At 49.0% G+C, this 23503-nt stretch overlaps 1 protein-coding gene across 1 annotated transcript; it reads right to left on the bottom strand.

Moving 5' to 3' along the window:
• Window positions 1–5475: 5475 nt before the first annotated feature.
• LOC120836942 lies at window positions 5476–22973 on the bottom strand. The gene is made up of 3 exons (XM_040206049.2): window positions 22810–22973; window positions 21482–22511; window positions 5476–5907 (listed from the first exon to the last, which is right to left on the bottom strand). The coding sequence occupies exons 1-3, from the start codon at window positions 22971–22973 to the stop codon at window positions 5767–5769; spliced, it is 1335 nt and encodes a 444-aa protein (XP_040061983.1). The 3' UTR covers window positions 5476–5766.
• Window positions 22974–23503: the final 530 nt, after the last annotated feature.

Consider the following 23503-nt stretch of genomic DNA (forward strand, 5'->3'; position numbering starts at 1 on the left):
AGAGTTAAACGATGTGACCATGCTGTTATGCATCATCTAGAGAGTGCAGCACAGTTAGCATGAACATGCCTTTGCGAACTTTTCCTGTTTTACTATGACAAGCAAAGCAAAGTCGCCAAAACGATTTATATGGTCGAAAGGGCTCAACTGGGACCAGACTTGTACCGTACGCATTACAATTAAGTAGTCAAATTACTTGTAATCGATTACTTTTTGGAGTAATTTAGTAATCAGTTGATTACTTTTATTAGGCAGTAATCACAAGAGTAATCTGATTACTTCTTAAAGTAATAAAATTACTTGTGACCGTTACAATTTGTCCATGGGACAAATTGTAACGGTCACAATTTGTCCATGGGACAATCAGGCTGCGTAAAAAAAGCTTTTTCTTTTCAATGCCCTCTTAAGCCACTATAACTAGTTGCTGCATCAACTGCAGAAAACTGGATGAACAGACATTTTTAAGAAATAAATGTGGGAAAACACGAGAAAATATGGCTAAGGAAAGTTCTGGCATGCGTAGGGAAAGGCATTTTGATGGAACCATCCTGACCGGTACGGTCCAGGTGAGCTCCAGTTCGGATAAAAAAAAGGATGTCCCGTGGATGTCCGTTATCCATAAAAGGTTATTCTTTGGACATCCGGTGGATATTTTAACGGGGAATATGTCTCTTTCTAATCATCCGAGGGACGTCCGAAAGTCCGACTTGGATGTACGTGGGATGTCACCTGGATGAACAATTTCTTTGCACAGGCCCATCCTACGGACGTCCCCAGTACGTCCCTGGGATTTCTGCGGATATCCTACGGACGTCCCAATGTTCTTTGCAGGATGTCCACCGGATGTTCCTTGGATATCTATTGTCCAATGGGTTCTGCGGCGGCATCCAGAGCGAATTATTCCCTTTGCCTGACTGTGCATCGACCACAACTGGAGTTTACCCTTAGAACGGTGGAATATACACAACGCCACTCTTCAGGATAAAGACTGGACGAACAACGCCTTCGAAGGATGCAATACCGGGTTCCAGAAGCTCGTCGACGTTCGATAGAGACACCGTTATGTCCTTTAATTTAAATGCGGTCTTCAAAAGTGCAGATTTTTCGTCTAGAGAAGAAAAGCGTATTAATATTAGTCGTGTTTTATAGTCCAGATGCCTTCCGAGCCTGTGTACTTTTTCTATCGTTGATACCTTCACACCTAGCTTCTCGTCAAAAATCTCGGTAACCACTTTCTGGTTCAACGAAACGGGTGATTCAGTAGTGTCTTTCACCACACCGTAAACAATGAGGTTGTTATGCCGGCTCCGGTTTTCAACCCTTCCATTGCAGTGACGTTTCTTCCTAAATGCTGGACATAATTCTCGCATCTTTTAAGGTCAGGCTCTAGTTTTGAGAGACACTCAACTTTAGTTTCAATCGAGGATAGCCTTACTTCTGTTTGTCTAATGTGTTCGTTGAGTTTGTTCTTAATTTCTGATCGACATTTTAGCGAATAACGGGGGCGCGCGTTAACCCATCCGCCGCGCTGCGCTTACGCCGTTTCGCGGCGACAGTCTGGGGCGGGTCATTACAAATATGTGAACCTATTTGGCTCACCCGAAAACGCCGCTCCGCGGCGTCCGACTATTCGCTAAAGCGTCATTCGGAGAAACGCGGGCGTTCGCTAAAACGTCATTCGATCAAGTGAGTGCCACCCCACCCGCACCACTACCTTTTTCTCCTAATTTTTTCCCCGAGCAGCCAATGACTGAAACGGTCTTTCCCACCAGACTGCTGCCATCACCTTCCTATCAACTTTCATAGAGCATGGAACTTATCATTACCTTTAATGATTAAGATCTGTGGTATTTATGTATAACTTACCCTTTATGTAGTAAGTCATGCATGTCTCGTTAATATGGACCCCCTCAATATAGACATGACACCATTTTCAGGACCAAGCTGGGAATATACGTGCATTTTTGTCTCGTTAATGTGGACAACTCACAGTATAAAATTTTTTTTTTTGTTTGGGGGGGGGGGGGGGGGGGGGGCCAAAGATGTCTATACTAATGAAATGTCACTGCACCTCGAAGGACTTTTTTTATGTAAAGTGAAGTGGTGGGGTTATCAGCTGATTTGTGAGTACAGTGTTGCGATGATTTTTTTTTTAAAGACACATACTCGAAATTTTGCGGCGATGTGCGAGGTCGCGTAGAAATGAAGTGCTTTAATGCGAAAGCATTAACTGTCCCATGGAGCGAAGCCGGCGTTGCCCGTAACCGTCTGTGGCAGAAAAACAGCACCTAAATTTCCATTCCCAATAAGACACAAAGAAAACCACAGCAACACAGATGCCCTGTCAAATGCCGGCAGGTCCATTCAAAGTCAAAGCGAACGAGCTTCAGAAATAGAACACAAAGAAAAGCAAAGCAACGCAATGCTTCGTCAGGGAAGCCTTCGTGTAGCCGGCAGGGTTTGCCGCTCCTGCGCAGTGGGGTAGCATGTAGGGTGACCACCCTCCTGATAGTCAAATGCGGGACACGCTGACCGGGTGGAGGAAATGTATTACCATGCACACCACTAAATGTGGCTGAAAGCATATTATACACCTGCACAATGTATTGCGGCCATAACGCTCAAATAACTTTCACACCCAGTGATGTGTATATATATATATATAACGGGCATGGTGGCGGGAGGCCGAAGGCGTGGGTATGAAACTGAGAAGAAAAAAACCCTAAGTGAAAAACAGCAACAACGGACGATTTAATCTTCGACGTTTCGGCCGGAGTCCGGCCTTCGTCAGGAAGACGAAGGCTTCCTGACGAAGGCCGGACTCCGGCCGAAACGTCGAAGATTAAATCGTCCGTTGTTGCTGTTTTTCACTTAGGGTTTTTTTCTTGTCAGTTTTATATATATATATATATATATATATATATATATATATATATATATATATATATATATATATATATATATATATATAAATTTTAATGACAAGTAAGCTATTAAATGTGTCTAAGTTTAAAACATCAAAATTGACTGCAACAAAGCTCAGTGCATCAAAGGTAAAGAAGAAACAGTAAACCTTTTTTTCGGCTTATTGTTTCCTGTCGATATACTTTTACCAACATACTCTTACTCAAATTTAGAACATTATGTTTTTATTAAAACTTGGGTTTCGGCTAGTTGGCCCACACTGAATTAATAGGATAAAAGCGCGAACAAAACGAGGACAGTAATAAGGTGGAGAACTGGGCCAGTTGGTTGACGTTATACATGTACTGTCGTGTTTGTTCCTCTTCGTAGTCCGTGTTTTCTGAACTGTTTTCCCCATCAAGTAAAACGAGGACAATAAAGACACAAAGACGACAGGACAGGCGCTACCTCTTCACTAAAATAGTTCATATCAACCCAGTTGATGTGAACCATGACACAGTTTTACTTTAAAATAATTGCAATAATTTATATTTCACATTTTGGTCCACAATTTTCCCTTGCAATGCTTTTCCAGCAGGGAGAGGGGCATCACAGCACATGCGCGTCAATCTCCTGCAAGAACGACGGTCGCTTCCCGCAATGCTAGGATAGTAAATAGCGCACCATCGCATTTACACGATTATCAGAGACCTCCACGCTTCCCCGCGCCCCTTTGTTCGGCAGCGCCATGAGATAAATTGTGAATTTTACGACAGCGTGAAATACGGGACATTTTGAACATTTTTGGATTATCTTGCGGGACGCGGGACACAAGCCCTCAATGCGGGGCAGTCCCGCGAGTCGCGGAACGGGTGGTCAACCTAGTAGCTCGATGTCACCGCCAGAGCACCGTATGCGAAGAGAGACGTGGCACGCCGCTTGTAGGAATGCTTTCGCATTAAGTGTCTCCAAGCACGTCAGAATCAAAAACTTTCCTTGCTTCACCAGATCGTTTCTGGACACTGTTGGGGTTGGACACCGTTCTGGGTAGGCAAGCCCGACAGATTGTTTTAACGCCTCGACATGTATCACATTGATTTAATCACTGAGCAGCATGGGCACATTGTACTTCGCCCAACACCACCGCAAGCTCAACCCTATTGAGCTCGCCTGGAGTCTGCATGGTCAAACGGCATGCTGCAAGCCTGAATACAACGTTCAAGTTTAAAGACTTCGAAGCTCTCCTGCCTGCTGCCATCAACCAGGTGACTTCAGACAACTGGGCAGCTTACGTGAAGCACGCCCTGACCGTCGAGAAGAGGATGTGGGAACTTGACGGCTTGGGCAGCAATGCCGGACACAGCGTTGTGGTGCCGTTGTGTGAAGACTCCACCCCAGATGACTCAAGCGATGATCTGGGATGTGAATCACTACTTTGGTAATGGAGACATTTGCAAGGAGCTGTGCCAATCGACACTGCAGTCTGGCTTCACTATTTTTTAAACGGCTCTCTCAGAGCCACTAACATATCAAGAACAGAGCGACTCCGAATGCAATGCCCTGCGTGTCTCTGGTTTGTTGATCATTGCACGACTTAACTGCATACTTAAATTAAATATAATGAAATATTCTAATAAGCTACGGAGTGCCCGGTAAGATGATAACTCAGTAGATGATGGTTCTTACCTTTTCAAATTGAACCAGATACAGATCCAAGATTACGCCAATTTTCACTGAAACTTGGGCGCATATCTGTGTGCTTTTCTCCACAAGCAATCAAACTGAAATGGGTCCTTTGATGCGAGAAAGACCACTGTACAGGCGGCCGCGTTAAGGGTTTGAAAGGTAATCTGATAAGCACACATCTTTTTTATGCTTCTCTTCGTGTGGATTTGTCCCATGGAAAAAAAATCGAAATTCTCAACTCCGAAAGGTATCCGAGCACAGTGCTAAATACGAAAAGGTAACTTTATTCTCAAGGTAACTCTCAAGTTCAAATTTGTTGTGCAAATCAGTCAACTAACCACAAAAAAACTGAAAACAACTTGCAACAGAGAGTAGGAGTCTGTAAATGCTCATCATTTACATTCTCCTCCCCTTCACACCCCTGCATGGAAAATCACTCTCGCGCGAGTTGTTGATATCTACCAGTCTTCTGCAGCGATCCCTATCGGTATGATATTTGGAACTTAACAAAATAATAATAGAAGTAGGGCCTCGGAACAAAAATAGCTTCTGCAGGTCGACCTGCGCTTGTTTCTGAAGGAAACCTCAATTCAACAAAAAAAAAAAAAGAAAACGCGAGGTGTTTTGTCCCCTTGAAACCAAAACATTGCAAAAGTACTGGATGACGGTGTAAATATTTAACGTCATTAAATCAGGGATGGAACTGGGCAAAGCAGATTTGGAGCAATCTTGGGAGCAGAAAAAACTGCAGTTTGGAGCAGGCTGGGAGCAACACGAGGTCTTGGAGCAAGTTGGGAGCAGCATACGAGTTTCAAGAATGTTGAAATAGAGGCTAAATGTCATAGCTGGTTTCCAAAATTAAAGAAAATATGGCATGCAAATACCTTTAATAAACTTTTAGGTGAAAATATTTTTCACAAAATTATGTGCAAAAATGCGCAAAACATGAAGCAAAACTGCACACGACAGTGTGATACGTGATAATCCGACTTGGAAAGAGGACAGAATATAAACAGGTACAAATAGCTTTTATTGCTCAACACCGATTAGTAAGGTGTACTAAAAATAAAAATGCATGTACAAAAATTTTTTTTATTTTGGTGACTAGAGTAAGATAATAATTGTCCTTGTTCATATAAATCTATTGGGACTTCGTCTATTGGGCGTTAGCCTCCGCTACAGCACTTGTCCAGACTCAATCCACTCTATCTTTTTTTCTTTTTTTTCGAGACCCGATTCAATCAACGATTGTGCATGCGCATGCTCAAGCATAGTCCGCGAATAGATGATGCGCTGTTCAAGCTGACGGTCTTCTTCCTGAGGAGGAGAAGGAAAAACTTTATTTGTCTTAGGGTGATTGTTGTGCGGGCAGGATAGGGAGCTTATCCCCGCCTGGTGGCTAAGAGTCCATGAACCCCAGCGACCCACTCAGCCCGTTGGGTGACCCTGTCCTGAAGGACCGGGTCCGAGCTGAGCAGCGTGGCCTCCCACTGCCCCAGGGTAGCAATGCCAGGCCCGTCGGACCAAGGGTCCTTCGGGCAATTCCAAATGACATGGGTTAGGTCTGCCCTCCCATGGCATAGCGCACAAGAGGGGTGAAGAGGCCTGGGTGTATATGGGAGTAGAGGACTGGATTGGGATATGAGTTGGTCTGGAGCTGTCGCCACGTAGTGGCTTGAGCTCGAGGCAGGGAAGGGTGTGGGGGAGGGTAGATGCGGCCGCCTTACTCGATAATGGCTTGTGATCTCGTGGAAGGTGACCAATCGGTCCCGGGCCGTGCGAAACTCCATCCCAGGAGGTGCGGGGTCCCCAGCCCGGTCGGCGAGTCCTCGGGCGGAAGTATGAGCGGCCTCGTTGCCAGGAAGGGAGGAGTGCGCAGAGGTCCAGATTAGGTGGACAGAATGGTGAGGAGGGTGTGTGGTGAGAAGGCGTTGGGTGTAGGGGGAAACTCGCCCCTTCATGAAATTACGGATTGCTGTTTTGGAATCGCTAACGATTGTGGTGGCGGAGGTGTTGGTCATCGCCAGAGCCATGGCGAACTCTTCCGCCTCTTCTGAAAGTGTAGTCTAAAGAGTTGCGGAGGTCAGAAGGGAGCCTGCATCGTTAACCGCCGAGAGGGCAAACGCCTCTCGGCGGGTGTATTCAGCGGCCTCGACGTAGGCCACGTCCTCTCGGCCGCCGAGGCGCTTATGGAGGGCCTCGGCGCGTATATAAGGCGCCTCTGTTCGTGATATTGAGGGTGCATGTTTCATGGGATAAGATAAACCTGGAGTGATTGGCGGATATCGAGGGGTAGGGAGCATTTGTGAGATGGGTTGGATGGGAAGTTAATCTGCAGCGACGTGAGGATGTGTCGGCCCGCCTGAGTAGTGGATAGCCGTTCGTATTGTGCGGTGAGATGGGCCTCAGCTAATTCCTCGGCCAGATAACTTTTACATTAAACCGTCAATGTTCACTGAATGCCGAACAGGCATCCGTTTTCGTCTCGGTTTATTAACTTCTACACAAAAAATTAATGAAATATCGACTTTTTCTTTCTCTCCAACTGACCGCAAAACAAGCCGTGACGTACGCTGTTTCCGGAACCGGAAGTTCTCTCGGCAGTAGGAGAATGGGAGCGTTAGCGGCGACGAGTTGGGAAGCGCCGGTAGGTTTTACTGCGCTGATGTCACCAACGTATTTTATGAATCGGCGCATCGCAGCTGAGCGAAATTCAATGAGATATGTTGCGCTACAGCGACAGCATGGGGTCCTATACCCCGGTATGCCTGTTGGGAAGTGCGGCGAGTCTTCCGGTGAAGACTCCAGAAGTCAACCCAACTGTCATTGTTGGTAAAAGGCGTCCCGTGTCAGTCGTTTGCAAAGCGACGTAGATGGAAACAAATTGCCGCGGCGTTTTTCGTTCCTCGGAGATGCAGGAGCGAGCCGACGTTAAAAAAGATACGTTTGAACTACGAGTGTCAGCAAGAGCCACGTAAATACCTGTTCACACTCGGAGCGGATGCGCGCGTTTGATGAAAGTGCTGTATTCACGCTGTTGGTAAGCGCTTCGGGACCGATCTTTTACGATTGCAACTCGATACTGACGCGACACTCGGCAAAGAAAGGTTGGACCGGCATTGGATGTATACCTTCCACGAACTGTTATAGCTCGACAGTGACGTGCAGTCTGTCAGAATAAAAATGGCATACCAATAACAAAGTGCACATACATTGTTACGAAGGTAATCCATACGGCGTTTATTTCAGCTTTATGTCACACAAAACAAGAATATAGAATCGACGAGAGTCCCTTTTCGACGAGTGTTCGTCAACACTGCCCCGGAAAACAAGGGAAAGAGATTGACCTCACCTCTTAATCTAAAATTGAGGTCAGCGATCAAACTATAATACGGGAAGGGTCCACAAGGGTAGCGCGGGCATATTCCATTCAGCACGCCAGCCGGTCGTAAGCAGACGGTCTTGCGACGAAGCAACGCTGCGCCGAGTCGGAGTGCCTGCTAGGCCTATATTCTGTGCAGCTCGCTTCGTCGGAGTCGGTGATTCGTGGCCATTGTCGTTCTTCTCGAGTGTTTGCGGATCCAGCGTTCTTGCTCGTCAAGGTCTGTTTTAAGTACTTTTTTTCTTGCTGCTTGAAGTCGGCACGCGCGAGAAGAACACGTAGAAAAATGAACGTTCAGTCAGTCAGAGTTTTGAGAGGAAGGAAAGCAAAGGAAATAAACGTTCGTCGCGACCCAAGCGACCCAAGTAACTGAAGCCGGCCCTGCCCTACTGCGCACGCGCAGTAGTTGCTTCGTTTACCACACGATAGATGGCGCTTGGCTCTCAGCATTATCAAATTTGGCAATTTTCGCCACACATCTCTAATTACGCTACAAAATGTGGATCTGAATATTATTTAACAAAACTTTTAGGAAACATTCACCGTCTATTTATTGTTTACGATCGCGGTGCTGGTGAGGTAGGCTCTTACCCAATAGGCGACATGGATTCGGCTGATGTGCTCCGTTTCCGCGGATGCATCGTAGGGAAAAGGCGAAGGAAAGAAGGCGCAAAAGAGTCCAGTTTTCTTTTAAAAGTTCTATAGCAAATCATTTTTTTTTGGCTCCCTATTTTTGTGTTTTTGTGTTTCTTTTCACACCTTTTACGACATGCGGTGGATGAAATTCGATATTAAAATCATTTCATGGTCCCTTTAAGGAGTCTATCGGTGGAGGTAGAGGGCGAGAGGCTGAGGGCCACCTTGTAGGTTTTTCTAATAAGGGCGTTAACTTTGTCGAGCTCTGCTCGCGGTAGGGGAAGGTAGGGAGTGGAGAAGACAAGTCAGCTAATCACAAAGGCTTGGACCAGCCGAAGCATCTCCTGCTCCTTGAGGCCAAGATGTCGTGAGGAGATTCGATGAATGAGTCGCAGCGTTTGATCTGCGCTTATTTGTAGTTTTTGCAATGCTTGTGCGTTCTTGCCATTGTTTTGGATTAAGAGGCCCAGAACTCGTATGGTAGGAACTTCAGGGATGAGATGGTTGTTTACTTGTAACCTGATTTCGGGAGGGGTCATGGCCACTCTGCTGGGGCGCGGTAGGAGGAGTTCGGACTTTTGTGGAGAGCAAGATAAGTTGGCCGCTCCCGCGTGTACTGCTACGATGTCCACAACGGACTGTAGCGTGGCCTCAATGTGTCCATCGCTGCCACCTCCCATCCACAGCGTAATGTTGTCTGCGTAGAGACTATAATGAGGTCCCGGAAGGGTTTTAAGTTTAGCAGGAAGGGGTAAAAGGGCTAAGTTAAAAAGGAAGGGGGAAAGTACGGAGCCTTGGGGGTACCGCAGCTTCCCAGTTGTATAGACCTTTTCATTTCAGTAGTTGCCTGACCGGCGGGTAGAGGGCGCTGGCGCAATCGCCGCCATTAGGTTGCTTCAATTTGGTCGGTTTCGGTTTCAACGTGCACGCGATCGTGGTGCTGTTTCATGCCACTTTCGATTAATTTTGCGAAATGAATTTCTTTCTAGTAGCACACAGCGAATGAAACAATAGTATTGAGCCACTTGGCAAACCACGAAGTGGTTTCGAGCCTAAATTGCGATCTTTTTTTTTACGAACACTATATGCGTCTGATTCCGTCCATCCTTAAATGCGGCCAGTTTCGGCGGTGAAACAACTGCGCTGATGCACAGGGAGGAGTACCGTTGTCTACAGCCGTACCCGCGGACACTAAGTTCAAGAAGAAAAAAAAAATTAAGAGCAGGACAAGCTTCCCCTGCAGCGTGCGCTCTTGCCTGCCGCAGTGCTTTGACTGTGTGTGCACCGAGCGGTACGGAAGGTAGGTAGCTCGCACTCAAGTCAGATATCGAACTGATCATCTTATATTGCAACAGACTATATTGCATGAGTGCTTAGTGAAAAAGCAGGTCGACAACATGATTACCAATCTGCTGAATCACCAAGAACAGATGAACTGACATGTGGTGTTACTGCAATCTAGTTGAGTTTGGACTTGCTAGGGTTAGCCGCATCGCGTTGGCATCAGTCTGTGCCGTGTGTTTTTCTTCCTTTTTTGTTTTGGACTCGTTCGATCTGGGATCACCATGTAACGCGCTACTACGAAGCACCGTCTTTTACGGTGGTTGTTATGGATATAAAAGTACAGTTTTTCTATGACATCCAGTCGTTCGCTACCTGAGGAGTGGCCGCTCGGAGGCGCGCCATGGAATCAGAATAGTAAAAGACGGTGAACGCCAAGTGAGCGCGTCGGAACGTTAGGCCTCGCCACCTCGGTTCAGCTCGAACTCGAACGCGGGACGCCGCCACGCAGGCTTGGACGAGATGGACCCTTCGGACGGGGACTCGGCGGCTGGTCACGTGAGTGAGAACGCCATAAAGGATCAACCGCCACAAGACTCGAGACCGCGAAGAAAAAAAACGTTGTCGCAGAAGGCCTTGCTTAACTACGAAGCGAACCGGGACGAGCAACGTCAAAAGCTCGACTGCGTCTGGGAGGGCATCGCAAACGACCTTCGGGAAGTTGAACAGGCTACAAACGCCGAAACGCAGCAAGCGGCGACGGGCCGTATCCGAAAAGAGTACGGTCGTTACCAAGCGCTGTCGGAACGCTACGTGGCCTACTTGTCGGGGATCAACGCGGAACAAAGCCAGCTAGAGCTAGCCCTTCAGAAGACAACGGATCGCGACAGAGCTCGCGCGGTTCAGAAAGCCTTGATGGACACCGGAAAGACGCCCGACCGCGCCACGAAGTCTCGGGACTTGGAACACGCTAACTCGGAGCACTCGTCGAAGTCTGCCGGGCCACGACTTCACGGCTCGAGACGTTCTGGAGGATCGACGCGTTCGGAACACTCGATTGCGACCACGACAAGCACGGCTGCAACGAGGGCACGCGCCGAGGCTGCAGCGGCGCGCACTCGTGCTTCTTTCACCAGAAAGGAAGTGGCCATGAAACTCGAAAGAGCAAGGCTCGAAGAAAAGGAGAAGAGTGCGGCTGCGGCTAACGAGCGCAGAAAAGCAGAACTAGACGCTGAGTTACAGATCCTACAGCTGGAAAGGGAAGCGGCTGCTATGGAAGTTCAAGCAGAAATCCTGCAAGCGGCTGCAGAACAGCACGGCGGGGAGCATCGCTCTGACCGAACCATCTCAGATGTATCAGAAGTCCGTGCTCAGCGCACTGTAGACTATGTGCACAATCAGGCTGCCGTCCACGATGGCTCAAACGAACTGCCTGCTGAGCAGGTTGCCCCAGAATTGAGTGGTGTGCTGAAATATCTGGTCCGTCGAGATTTGGTCAGCACAGGACTCGTCAAGTTTGATGATCACCCCGAGAATTACAGAGTATGGAAAGCCACATTCAAAAGTATGGTGCAAACTCTGGAAGTTACGGCAAATGAAGAGTTAGATCTTCTTGTGAACTGGCTGGGCCGTGAGTCTTCGGTCTATGCAAAGAGGCTGCGTTCAGTACATGTCGACAACCCCGCGGCGGGGTTGGAGATAGTCTGGGAAAGACTGGAGGACTGCTACGGGCGACCCGAAGTAATAGAAGATGCGCTCTTCAAGAGGATCGGAAGCTTTCCTAAATTCTCCGACAAAGACACTCACAAACTACGGGAACTGGGAGATCTGCTTCTGGAACTGGAAGCCGCAAAAGCTGATCCCCACTTGACAGGACTCAGCTATTTGGATACGGCAAGAGGGGTGAACCCCATCGCGGAGAAGTTGCCACACCGTCTCCAAGAGATGTGGATCTCGAAAGGCTCAAGGTACAAAGAAGATCATCACGTCTCTTTTCCCCCTTTCTCGTTCTTCTCGAAGTTTGTCCGAGACCAGGCCAGGATGCGGAACGACCCGAGCTTTGCTTTCGGCACAACGGGAAGCACCTTTCCGAGGTTCCCAAAGAATGAGAAGGTCACGTCAAGAGAAGGCTTCAGAAACACGCCCGTTTCAGTCCATGCGACCGACGTTACTCCAGGAGCCGTCGACCATTATTCGCCAGCCACAGCCGAGAGGATGGAGGACCCTAACAGACAGTGCCCGCTTCACAAGAAACCTCACCCTCTACGAAAGTGCCGTGTGTTCAGAGAGAAACCACTGCAAGAACGCAAGTCTCTGCTGAAACAATTTGGGATCTGCTTCAGGTGTTGCTCCTCTACAAACCACCTCGCAAGGGACTGTAAAGTTGTGATCAAGTGTGACGACTGTGACAGCACTGAACATACCAGACCGCTTCACCCGGACAGTTCCAAACCTTTGTCTTCGAGCCTCGGACAGGATCCCGAAGACGACACCATTCATCACGGACTATCACCTGACGTATCTTCCAAGTGCACCGAGGTGTGTGGGGAAGGTTACGGTGGAAGGTCCTGTTCCAAGATTTGTTTGGTGAGTGTGTGTCACTCAAGCACACCTCAAAAGGCTGTGAGAATGTATGCCATCTTGGACGACCAAAGCAATAGGTCACTGGCAAGGACAGAATTCTTCAACCTCTTTGATGTCCAGGGAGAGAGTTCGCCGTATACCCTCAAGACATGTGCTGGAACAGCAGAAACGACAGGAAGGAGAGCCTCTGGGTTTCTGGTTGCAAATATTAATGGCAGCGTGAAACTGCCTCTCCCAACCCTGATTGAATGCAATCAGATGATCCACAACAGGAACGAGATTCCGACACCAGACGCTGCACGTCATCACCCACATCTAAAGGCTATAGAGAGCCTCATACCTCCATTGGATGCGGAAGCTCAGATTCTGCTTCTACTGGGAAGAGACATCCTGAGAGTCCACAAGGTGCGTCAGCAGTGCAATGGGCCTCCTGATGCGCCCTTCGCTCAACGACTAGACCTAGGATGGGTGATCATAGGAGACGTCTGCCTAGGTCGCACACGCAAGCCGGACTGTGTCACCAACTTCAAGACCAATGTGCTTGAAAATGGACGACCCTCCCTTTTTGAACCATGCCGCAACCATTTTCTTGTCAAGGAGAAATTCACTGGTCCCGTCAATCCAACCCGGCATGTACCACCTACCCAAGGTGTACCCATCAAAGACTACTCCGTCGAAGAAACGACAGACACGTTGTTCCAGACGACAAAGGACGACGACCAACCAGCTCCATCGGTGGAGGACAGAAAATTCTTAAACATCATGAACAATGAAGTCTTCAAAGATGAGTCATGCAGTTGGGTAGCCCCTCTCCCTTTCCGCGTGCCAAGACCTCGGCTTCCTAATAATAAGGAGCTTGCACAGTCTCGTCTTGCATCACTGCGACGCACACTGCAGAAGAGACCAGAGATGAAGGAGCATTTTGCGACATTCATGAACAAGATGTTCAGGAATGGCCACGCAGAAGAAGCCCCACCGCTAGGAGAAGAAGAGGAATGCTGGTATCTTCCAATCTTTGGTGTGTATCACCCACGCAAACCAGGCGAAACCAGGGTCGTGTTCGACTCAAGTGCTCAGTTCAAGGGAACTTCTCTGAACAATGTTCTTCTCACAGGACCAGACTTGACCAACAGCCTGCTGGGCGTCCTGATTCGTTTTAGGAAAGACCTCTTCGCTGTCACAGTGGACATTCAGCAGATGTTCTACTGCTTCCTGGTACGAGAAGACCACCGAAACTACCTGAGGTTCTTGTGGTTTCGCAACAATGACATCCACGACAAAGTGGTGGAATATTGGATGAGAGTGCATGTCTTTGGTAACAGTCCATCACCAGCAGTGGCTACATATGGACTCCGGAAGACAGCACAGGAAGGAGAGGAAGAATTCGGCAAAGACGCCAGGGAGTTCGTCGAAAAGGACTTCTACGTAGACGACGGGTTGAAGTCTCTCCCTACGGCAGATGGTGTCATCGACCTGCTGAAACGCACGCAACAAATGTTGGCAGTTTGTAACCTAAGGCTTCACAAGATAGTATCAAACAGCAGTAGAGTGATGGAAGCTTTCCCCAAGGAGGACCACACAAAAGATCTAAGGGAACTCGACCTGAGTCACGACATTCCACCGATCCAACGCAGTCTTGGAATTTGCTGGGACGTAAAGAAGGACGTCTTCACCTTCAGCGTTCCAGTTCAGGACACACCATTCACCCGGCGTGGTGTTTTGTCAATGGTGAACAGCGTGTACGACCCATTTGGATTCGTGGCTCCAGTTACCATACAAGGGAAGTCTCTCCTACGAGAACTCGTCACAGAAACCTGCGAGTGGGATTCCCCACTTCCTGAAAACAAGAGGAAAGAGTGGGAGAACTGGAAGGATTCCCTTCAGGCTTTCGAGCAGCTAGAAGTGCCTCGCATTTATGCGGCCGTTTCACTTAGCACGACTCAGCAGAAGGAAGTGCACATCTTCTCAGACGCCTCGACCAAGGCTGTAGCAGCTGTGGCGTATCTGAGAGCCACAGACTCGGATGGTGCGTGTCATGTCGGCTTTATAATGGGCAAGGCTAAGCTAGCACCACGTCCACAACACACCATTCCAAGGCTCGAACTGTGCGGTGCGGTGCTGGCTGTGGAGCTGGCAGAGCTCATTCAGAAAGAAATAGACACACAACTAGATGTGGTGCATTTCTACACCGACAGCAAGGTGGTTTTGGGCTACATACACAACCAAACAAGAAGATTTTACGTGTATGTCGGCAACAGGGTCGAACGCATCAGAAAATCTTCACAACCAGAACAATGGCATTACGTTCGGACCGATGCAAATCCTGCAGATCTTGCTACAAGATTCGTGCCCGCAGCCCGGCTACAGGAGACGGCTTGGCTGACTGGTCCAGAGTTCTTAAATCGTCAAGAAGAGTCTTCATGCGTCTTGCAGAACGAGTTTGAGCTGATGGACCCAAACACTGATGCCGAAATCCGGCCCGAAGCAAGCGTCTCAGCCACCAGTGTGACCACAAATGGACTCGGGACTAATCGTTTCAGTCGTTTTTCAAGCTGGCCTAGACTGATGCGTGCAGTGGCATACCTCATACGTGCTGCTGGCAACTTTCGGTGCCCTTCTCGAGCCGACGAAGCTGACCTGCCACGTGGCGGCCTTCAATCAGGACAGCTATCTGTCGAGCATTTGTCTCTTGCAAAGAATCTCGTCATTCGCTCCGTCCAACTAGAAGCATATGCAAATGAGCTCGAGTGTTTGTCACAGGGGAAAGGAGTCCAGAAATCAAGTCCACTTTGGAAACTGGATCCTCGTATTGATGACAAGGGCTTGCTGAGAGTCGGTGGTCGCCTCAACAACGCACAGCTGAGTCAAGAGGAGCGGAGACCTCTAATCATACCTGGTAAACACCACGTCGCCTTGCTGCTTGTAAGGTACTACCATGAGCAGATCAAGCACCAAGGTCGACACATTACTGAGGGAGCAATCAGATCCGCAGGTTTCTGGATCATCGGAGCAAAACGCTGCATAGCGTCGTACATACACGGGTGCGTCATGTGCTGCAGACTGCGAGGAAGACAGCTGGACCAGAAGATGGCAGACTTGCCAGTTGATCGACTCAGTACAGAACCTGCATTCACATATGTGGGGGTTGACGTTTTTGGACCATGGAACGTGACTGCACGTCGAACTAGAGGTGGAGAAGCCAGCAGCAAACGCTGGGCTGTGCTGTTTACGTGCATGAGCATTCGGGCGGTCCACATTGAAGTCATAGAGTCCATGGATGCTTCAAGTTTTATTAACGCTCTCAGGAGATTTTTCGCACTCAGAAGACCTGCGAAACAGCTGCGATCCGACTGTGGAACCAATTTTGTCGGAGCATGTTCAGAGCTCAACCTGAGAACTAGTGGTCTCAACAACGACAAAGTACAAGCATTCCTTTCAAGCCAAAATTGCAGTTGGGTGTTCAACCCTCCTCATTCTTCCCACTTTGGAGGAGCTTGGGAGCGGATGATCGGAATCGCACGTCGTATTTTGGATTCCATGTTGTTGGAACACGGACCGAGCCGTCTCAGCCATGAAGTTCTGGTGACATTTTTGGCAGAAGTTTCAGCAATCATAAATGCTAGACCTCTTGTTCCTGTTTCGATGGATCCGGAATGCTGGGACATCTTGTCTCCGTCTACACTCCTTACCCAGAAGGTTGGTGGAGACACGTTACCACCCAGCGAGTTCAACGTCAAGGATCTCTACAGAAGTCAGTGGCGTCAAGTGCAGTGGTTGGCAGACTCCTTTTGGCACCGTTGGCGACGTGACTTCCTGACAACGCTTCAGAGCCGTCGCAAGTGGCAGGATAGCCGTCGAGACCTCAAGGAAGGTGACATTGTGCTCCTAAGGGACAAACAGGTTCACCGCAACGAGTGGCCTATGGGTGTGATTGTGAACACTTTCCCGAGTGCGGACGGAAAAGTACGGAAGGTCGAGATCAAGACGGCGACCAGAGGAGAACTAAAAACTTTCCGACGGCCAGTCACTGAGACTGTCCTTCTCATCTCAAAAGAAGACTGATCCAAAAACTTCAGTGCGTGTCCAGTTTGTAAACTTTGCGTTATGGTGTCATAGTGGTATCTCGTGATACCAGACGGGGAGTGTGGTGTTACTGCAATCTAGTTGAGTTTGGACTTGCTAGGGTTAGCCGCATCGCGTTGGCATCAGTCTGTGCCGTGTGTTTTTCTTCCTTTTTTGTTTTGGACTCGTTCGATCTGGGATCACCATGTAACGCGCTACTACGAAGCACCGTCTTTTACGGTGGTTGTTATGGATATAAAAGTACAGTTTTTCTATGACATCCAGTCGTTCGCTACCTGAGGAGTGGCCGCTCGGAGGCGCGCCATGGAATCAGAATATGACAAGTTTACTGTTTTGGTTTCCGTACACCAACCTTTTCTAACTTCGAGACTGGAAACGTCTTTTATGATGACTAGTTTCATCTAATCACGTAGATAATCTAAAAAAGTGATATTGTCTCAGTCTGTTTTATTTAAAGAAATTAAGCGCTCAAGAAATATTTTGATAGACTAGTCTAGGCTGACTAGAAAATTTCTTTAACTAAAGTACTCATTTACAGCATTTCAAGATATTGGCCTTATGAAATAAACTTCTTGTAATATGGACATTTGCTTACGACGTTCTCAAGTTATGAGAATGGTAAGATAAGTGAATGCCAGACTTGAAATAAAGTCTGCTGTTCATCTTTCGTAAAATTTGCCGAATGAAATTGAAGAGCGCAAAAGAAATGATCTCCGATAAGTTTGGCTGAAGTCGAACGCCAGGCGCCACCCGCTGGTACTGTGTAGAAAGCTGTTCACTGATTTGAAACGGCGCTTTGCACATTTTGACGTCGCCATCTACTGAAAGTAACTCCCTATTCGAAGTCGAACACCGGCTGCACACGGGTGATTTTCATGCAGGATTCTTTTCGGCGTCACATTTTGTGAATCATAGGCACTATCAAGCTGTCTGTGGCAGTTTCTTACGCGGGGAGTTGGAATATTTGTGTTGAAATAAATTAATTGAAACTACATGGTTATATTAAAAAAATGACTCAAGCAACTGAAAGACTATGGACAGGGGACCAAGCACGATATACAGTTCCGCAAAATTCATAAATAAACCGATAAAGCGAATGCTTATATAAAACACGCGATTAAGAACGTAAAACAGATATAGGTGTGATATTGCGAACAAACAAGGTGCTTAATGTTAAGGTACCATTATTTCTAGCATAAAAATAATTCAAACAAAAGGTTTGTTCCCGAGTCTTGTCCACAAGTTCCCTAGTGTAATCAAAAGAAACTGTTTTCGATCTGTTGTAACTACAAAATACCATGCTTTCAGGAAAAACACGTGGCTAATTATGCTGAGTCTTTTTGTTTCGTTCCTTGACACCAATGCGCACTCATATATATAATAACATTAGGCTTCCTGCTGCAAATGTTCCGCCCTTATTAGTAACAAAAACCTCAGTTCTCATAAGTTATTGGTATTTGAACCCTCGAGGCTCTCTTCAACTTATATATGTATTCAATGTGCGCAAGTGCTAACGCTGATACCTGTTTCTATAAAACCTCTTCACACGTATTTCGCACGCCGACGGTAAAAAAATATTCAAAACGTGTTACAAAATCAACTACAGAAGTTGCGCGCATAATGATGTAATGCAATTGCGTGGTAAGTATGAGTATCGGACGACACTTTACGGAGTAAGGCAAGAGACGCGGTCAAACGCGACGAAAAACACGATTTCAACGCATCCGCCAAGGCGCGGACGGGAGAGCGGAGCAACAAGTTGAAGCAACCTAATGGCGGCCGCATCACGTGATTCCAAGATGGCAGCGCCCATGCGGCGGAGGGTGAAAAGGTCTTAGGTGAGGGACCCTAGAGTAATGGTTGCCTGCCTGTCAGTTAAGAAAGCCTTGATGTACCCGTACATGCGGGGGCCTGGGTTAATGGCGGCTAGGTTAGTAAGGATTGCCTCGAGCGAGACATTGTCAAAAGCCTTGGTGAGGTCGAGGCCTAGGATGGCTCGGGTGTTGCGAGAGGTAGTGGGTTGTAGGATTTGATGCTTAAGCTGTAGCATCACATCCTGGACTGAGAGGCCGGCTCGAAAGCCCACCACCTGCGGAGGGAGGAGATGGTTGTCCTCCACGAACGCCATGAGGCGATTTAGGGTGACGTGCTCCATCACCTTCCCGGCGCAAGACGTGAGCGAGATCGGCCGAAGGTTTTCTAAGGCGAGGGTCTTACCCGGCTTTGGGATAAAGATAATTTTTGCGGTTTTCCAGGCAGGGGGAAGATTGCCTGTTTCCCAGCATTCATTCATGTATTTTGTGAGAGCAATTCTATGGATGGGTCATCCAGGTTGCGAAGGGCCTTGTTAGTGATTTGGTCGGGGCCGGGCGTTGAGTTGGTATGGAGCTGAAGCAGACTCAGCAGAGCCGCACGAACCTCGGGGACCGTAATGTCCAAATCCAGGAGGGGGTTAGTGGACCCTGCATACGGGGGCAAGGAAGTAGTCCGGGGGATGCCCATGTATCACGATTGGAGTTCCAGGAGGAGTTCGTCCTCAGTCCCCGGCCATTGGTGCAGGAAAGTATTAAGTCGATGCTGCTGCTCGTGCTTGCTTGAGGTTGGATCAAGGAGGTGACGAAGCAGAAGCCATGTGCGCTTAAGCCCCAATTGCCCTTGCAACTTGTCGCATATCTGGCCCCATTGTTGGGTTAGTAACTTCAGAGAATATTGTTAAATTTCTCTATCTAAGTAGGCTATTTTGCGGCGTAACGTGCGGTTGTGCCGCTGGGTTTTCCATTGCTTATGTAGGCTGAACCTCGCCTCCCAGAGACGAAGGAGGCGAGCGTCTATTGCCTCTAAGTGGACTTCGTCTGGGATGTCCGTGGTGTTCAGTTGAATGTCTGTCAGGAGAGTGAAGGTCCACTCTTCTAGGTTGGTAATGGTTTCGGTTGCAGATGCCTCTCTACTGGCCCTAAAGTCGTCTCATTTAGTAATGTGGAGGCGGTTGCGACGGGATTTCCCAAGGCACCCCCCTACCGTGGTTTCTAGTATGTAGTGGTCACTACCTAGCGGTTCTCCGAGATTTCGCCAGTTTAAAGGGGCACTGACACCCCAAAGGTCGTATTTATTTTTATTGTCTAAAACGATGCAAGTTGCAGCCATAGACACGCAAAAAAAACCGCAGCGCGAAAAAAAATTTTCCTGCGCGCACGCGCGCCTTTTTATTTTTGGCGTTTGATTTTCCCGCCTCTCGCCTCCTCGCTTCTTTTGATCGGTGACGTCAAAAATCAGGAAATTTAGAAGCTTTGTAGGCGGCATCTTTATAACATTTAATGACGGCAATCCTAAAACATGTTTTTTAACGCAATTGCGAACGCACTACGGCCCTTCTTTTTGAAATACCAAAAATCGGGAGTTCGTTGTGGTGCCGTCTCCTGGATTTGTATCCTCCAACGGAAAACAGGCGACACCGCTCAAAACCGGTCCGCCGCAACGCCGGCGCTAGCCGGCGCTCGCTCCTTTCCTCCTCGCTTTGGGTCGCCATGGCAACAGCAGGGAGTGGTGACAGGAAAGGGGACTCTCAGGTCTCCGCAATTTTTGACGTCAAGGCACCGGCGCCGATCGAGCGGGAACTTCGAATTCGGCATTTGGAAATTGTTTTTTTACTTCACGAATACTGAATTCCCAAATTTCAAATTTTGAGGGTAATGTCCCGGCATCGTTTTCGACCGTTTCGGATAATAAAAAAAAAAATGATTTTGATGTGTCAGTGCCCCTTTAAGAGGGCTGTGTTGTGTGTGAACGTTAGGTCCGGTGTCGTGTCGACCGTTACGCTGGTACCTATTCGTGTTTGCTGGAGGGGGTCGGTTACCAGGGTGATACGGTGTTGTTGCACTTGGGTCCATATATCCCGACCCTTGGGAGTGCATGTCCTGTAACCCCATGCCGTGTGGGAGGCATTGAAGTCTCCCACTATGACCAGGCCGTGAGGACCCGCCTCCCTTAGGGCACGGGAAAAGAGAACGGCAAATCTGTGTTTGCGAGCCGACGGGGGGCTGTATACGTTTAGTATATAGAGACGGGGGTCGCCTTTCCACTGCGGAAGGATTTTCAGGAAGACGTGCTCGACGTCAACTCCACCAAGGCTTTTGTATGAAGCGGTTAGATGTCTATGTGTGAGGATGGCGGTATTGGGTTCCTTATTACCAGGATTTTGGAAAGTTCTATAGCCGGCAAGTTTGACCGGGCCGCGGGTTTCCTGAATCGCTATGATATCGGAAGGTGTTTCGAGGGATTGTATGTAATGTTGGAGATTGCCACGTTTCCGTTGGAAGCTGCAGCAGTTCCATTGCCAGATAGTGGTTTGGTGTCTACTGAGGCGTGGCGGGGGGGGGGAGAGGTAAAGCCATACTCAGGGATGCACTGTTGGAGGTAGGGTGCGGATAGCGGGGGTGGTGGAGGATTGGAGGACCTCGCCTGGGATGATAGGTTGGTGAGTTGGTCCATTTGACCGGTGAGTTGGGCCAATTCGGAGGAGCGCTTTGAAACAATGCCTTCGATTGCCGTAAAACGGCTGTGAACGTTTTGCTCTAAGGTTTGCAGTCTGGCACTGAAAGTGCGAGACATTTCGGTCATTGACTCTGAGAGTCGGCGTAATTCGTCTACGATTTGGACGTCATTAGTATCGATTGCTCTACGCTTGGTAGGCTGGGCGGCGCTATCAGGCGAGGGTATGGCGACCACAACGGGTTGTGGGAGAGGGATAGGAGTGGGTGCTGGAGGGGTAACCTCTTTCTGTTTAATTAGGTTTCGTAATTCAGTATTTTCCTTCAGAACGGCAGTGATTAATTTCGTGAGGGTTTGGACCTCTCGCCGTAGAGCCGCGAGCTCGTTGTCTCTGGCATCACCACTCGTGGGGCCGGAGGCCACATTAGCCCAGCGCACCTGTTTGGGGGCCGCTGGTTGTCGGGGCGGCTCGTCGTGCGGGACCTGGCGCGGTTTGGACCTGGATCTGGATCGTGGTCGGGGTCTGGAGCGAGTACGGGACCGGGATCTGAATCCGGGCTCGGAGGGTACTGATTTGCGTTCCCTGGACCTGCCACGAGGGGGCGGTGGGGTTGAACTTTTGCTGAAATCGCCCACCGGGCGTTGTGCCTGACGGCGGCGAATGGCAGGGTGTTCTTGAAAGCGTTTCTTGCACCTCGGGAAACCCGTGGGGTGGGATCCTCGGCATACGGCGCATTTCACCTCACAGTCGTGGTCAGTGGGCGGATTGTCGATTCCGCAGCGTGGGCACTTATTGGCTCTCGGTGAGGGGCACACATCTGCCCTATGCCCGATCTTCCAGCAGATATTGCAGGCCTCAGTCTTGTGTTTGAAGAGTACGCAGAGGTAGGGGGCCCCGTGGTAGCTGACCCAGTGGGGCACCTCCGGGCTGTCGAAGACTATTAGCACGGAGTTAGTTTTTCCCATCCGGCGGGCAAGGAGAATAGCCAGGTCGTGATTGTAGTCGATTAGGTATCGGCTGATGTTGTCCGGTGTATCGTATTCTGGAACATCAAAGATGATTCCGCGTGAGGTGTTGGCAGGATCTGCCACGTATGTGGCCAGGGGATAGTTCTCCTCCCCGATGCATAAGGTGTGAAGGTTGAAGTACGTGCGCGCCCGCTCTACGGAGGGAGTGCTGATTAGTATAGAGTTTTGAGTAGCGTTGATTCGGATTTGGTCGGCGCATGCGGCGTCGTAGTTGGTCTGGGCAGCGTTGAAGATAAGGTCTTGCAGCTTGCCTGTGCTCATGGAGCTTAGGTTGAGGACACCACGTGAACGAATGACGATCTTGTAGTCGTCGTTAGGTAGTCTTGGGAGCTGCGGCGGGCGCGGTTTGGAGCCAGGCCTTGACGAGCTGCGGGAAGCCAGACGCTCGGCTGGGTTCGATGGCTTCGGTGAGGGTACTTTCGGCTGTCGAGCCTTCTTTCTGGCCGTATGGACTGGGATTCAGTCCGCATTGAGGTCCTCCGGGGCGACGACTTCTCCCTCGACGACGACCTCCATGTTGGGGCAAAGGGCTGGCAGATATTCGCCGCTCGTTGAACGAGACGCCGATCTCTCCGCGGACGTGCGGCGGCGGGCCGACGGATCGGGGCGGTGTTTACGCCAGGATCACGTTCTCCTCCGGGGTTCGCGGAGCCCGGAGAAGTCGACCGTTCTCGGTGGTGCCTGGAACGCGTCTCCCCTTCCTGAAGATGAGCTCTCTTCGTACTCGCTTCCCTCACACACTGTTCCTCCTCTTCTGCCTCTCGTTGGCTTGCTTCTCGACCTCTAGCATTTCCATGTAAACTTTATGAAACTTCACAGCTTGCGGCAAGTCTGCTGTCAAAAATTTTCGTGACATCAATGCCAAATCGTTTGAGGTAGCTCTTGACTTTGTGCATACCATCTTCAAATCGCTATCACGATCTGGCTGCTCGTATCTTGCTCCGTCATACGCCTTACTGCTCGCTCGCCTTTATTCCCAAGTTTTTTGCACGGGGCCGCGGGGCGGAACAATGAGAGCTGCGGGATTGCAATAGTGACAGGTTTGCACCACTATTCAGATCTTCAGCTGAAGTGACTCCAGGACTTCAGAAAAGCACGGTGAGCATGCAGCAACGGCAGCTAATGTTGGCGGCAGGTGTAGCAGCAGCAGCCTTCAGATACAGATCTTCGGATTCGGATCCACTGGCGTCCCATTTGGGCCGGAAGTTCCGGTGTTAACGTTGCCAACAGAAACTGCGAGACGGCTAATTTAGACGAGGCTCGTTTATAATTTCTGTTTGGGCGCAGGTTGGTGCAATTTTGTCCTGATTTATACTTTGGTATAAGTGTGAAGCATGAAAAGTTATTAGGCGCACAATGGCGCAATTGACGCAGCAGTTCCATCCCTGTTAAATATAAAAATATAAAAAAACGAAACAAAAAAGACAATAT

This window comes from Ixodes scapularis, unplaced genomic scaffold (genome assembly GCF_016920785.2).
Source record: "Ixodes scapularis isolate PalLabHiFi unplaced genomic scaffold, ASM1692078v2 PGA_scaffold11__112_contigs__length_91849675, whole genome shotgun sequence".
Taxonomy (NCBI): Eukaryota; Metazoa; Arthropoda; class Arachnida; order Ixodida; family Ixodidae; genus Ixodes; species Ixodes scapularis.

Coding starts and splice junctions, on each gene's coding strand:
- LOC120836942 (XM_040206049.2), bottom strand. CDS start 22,973: ATGGTATGCACAAAGTCAAGAGCTACCTCAAACGATTTGGCATTGATG. Junction 22,512..22,809: donor CAGAAGAGGAGGAACAGTGT/GTGAGGGAAGCG, acceptor CCATACGGCCAG/AAAGAAGGCTCGACAGCCGA. Junction 5,908..21,481: donor AACCAGCGGCCCCCAAACAG/GTGCGCTGGGCT, acceptor TCTCCTCCTCAG/GAAGAAGACCGTCAGCTTGA.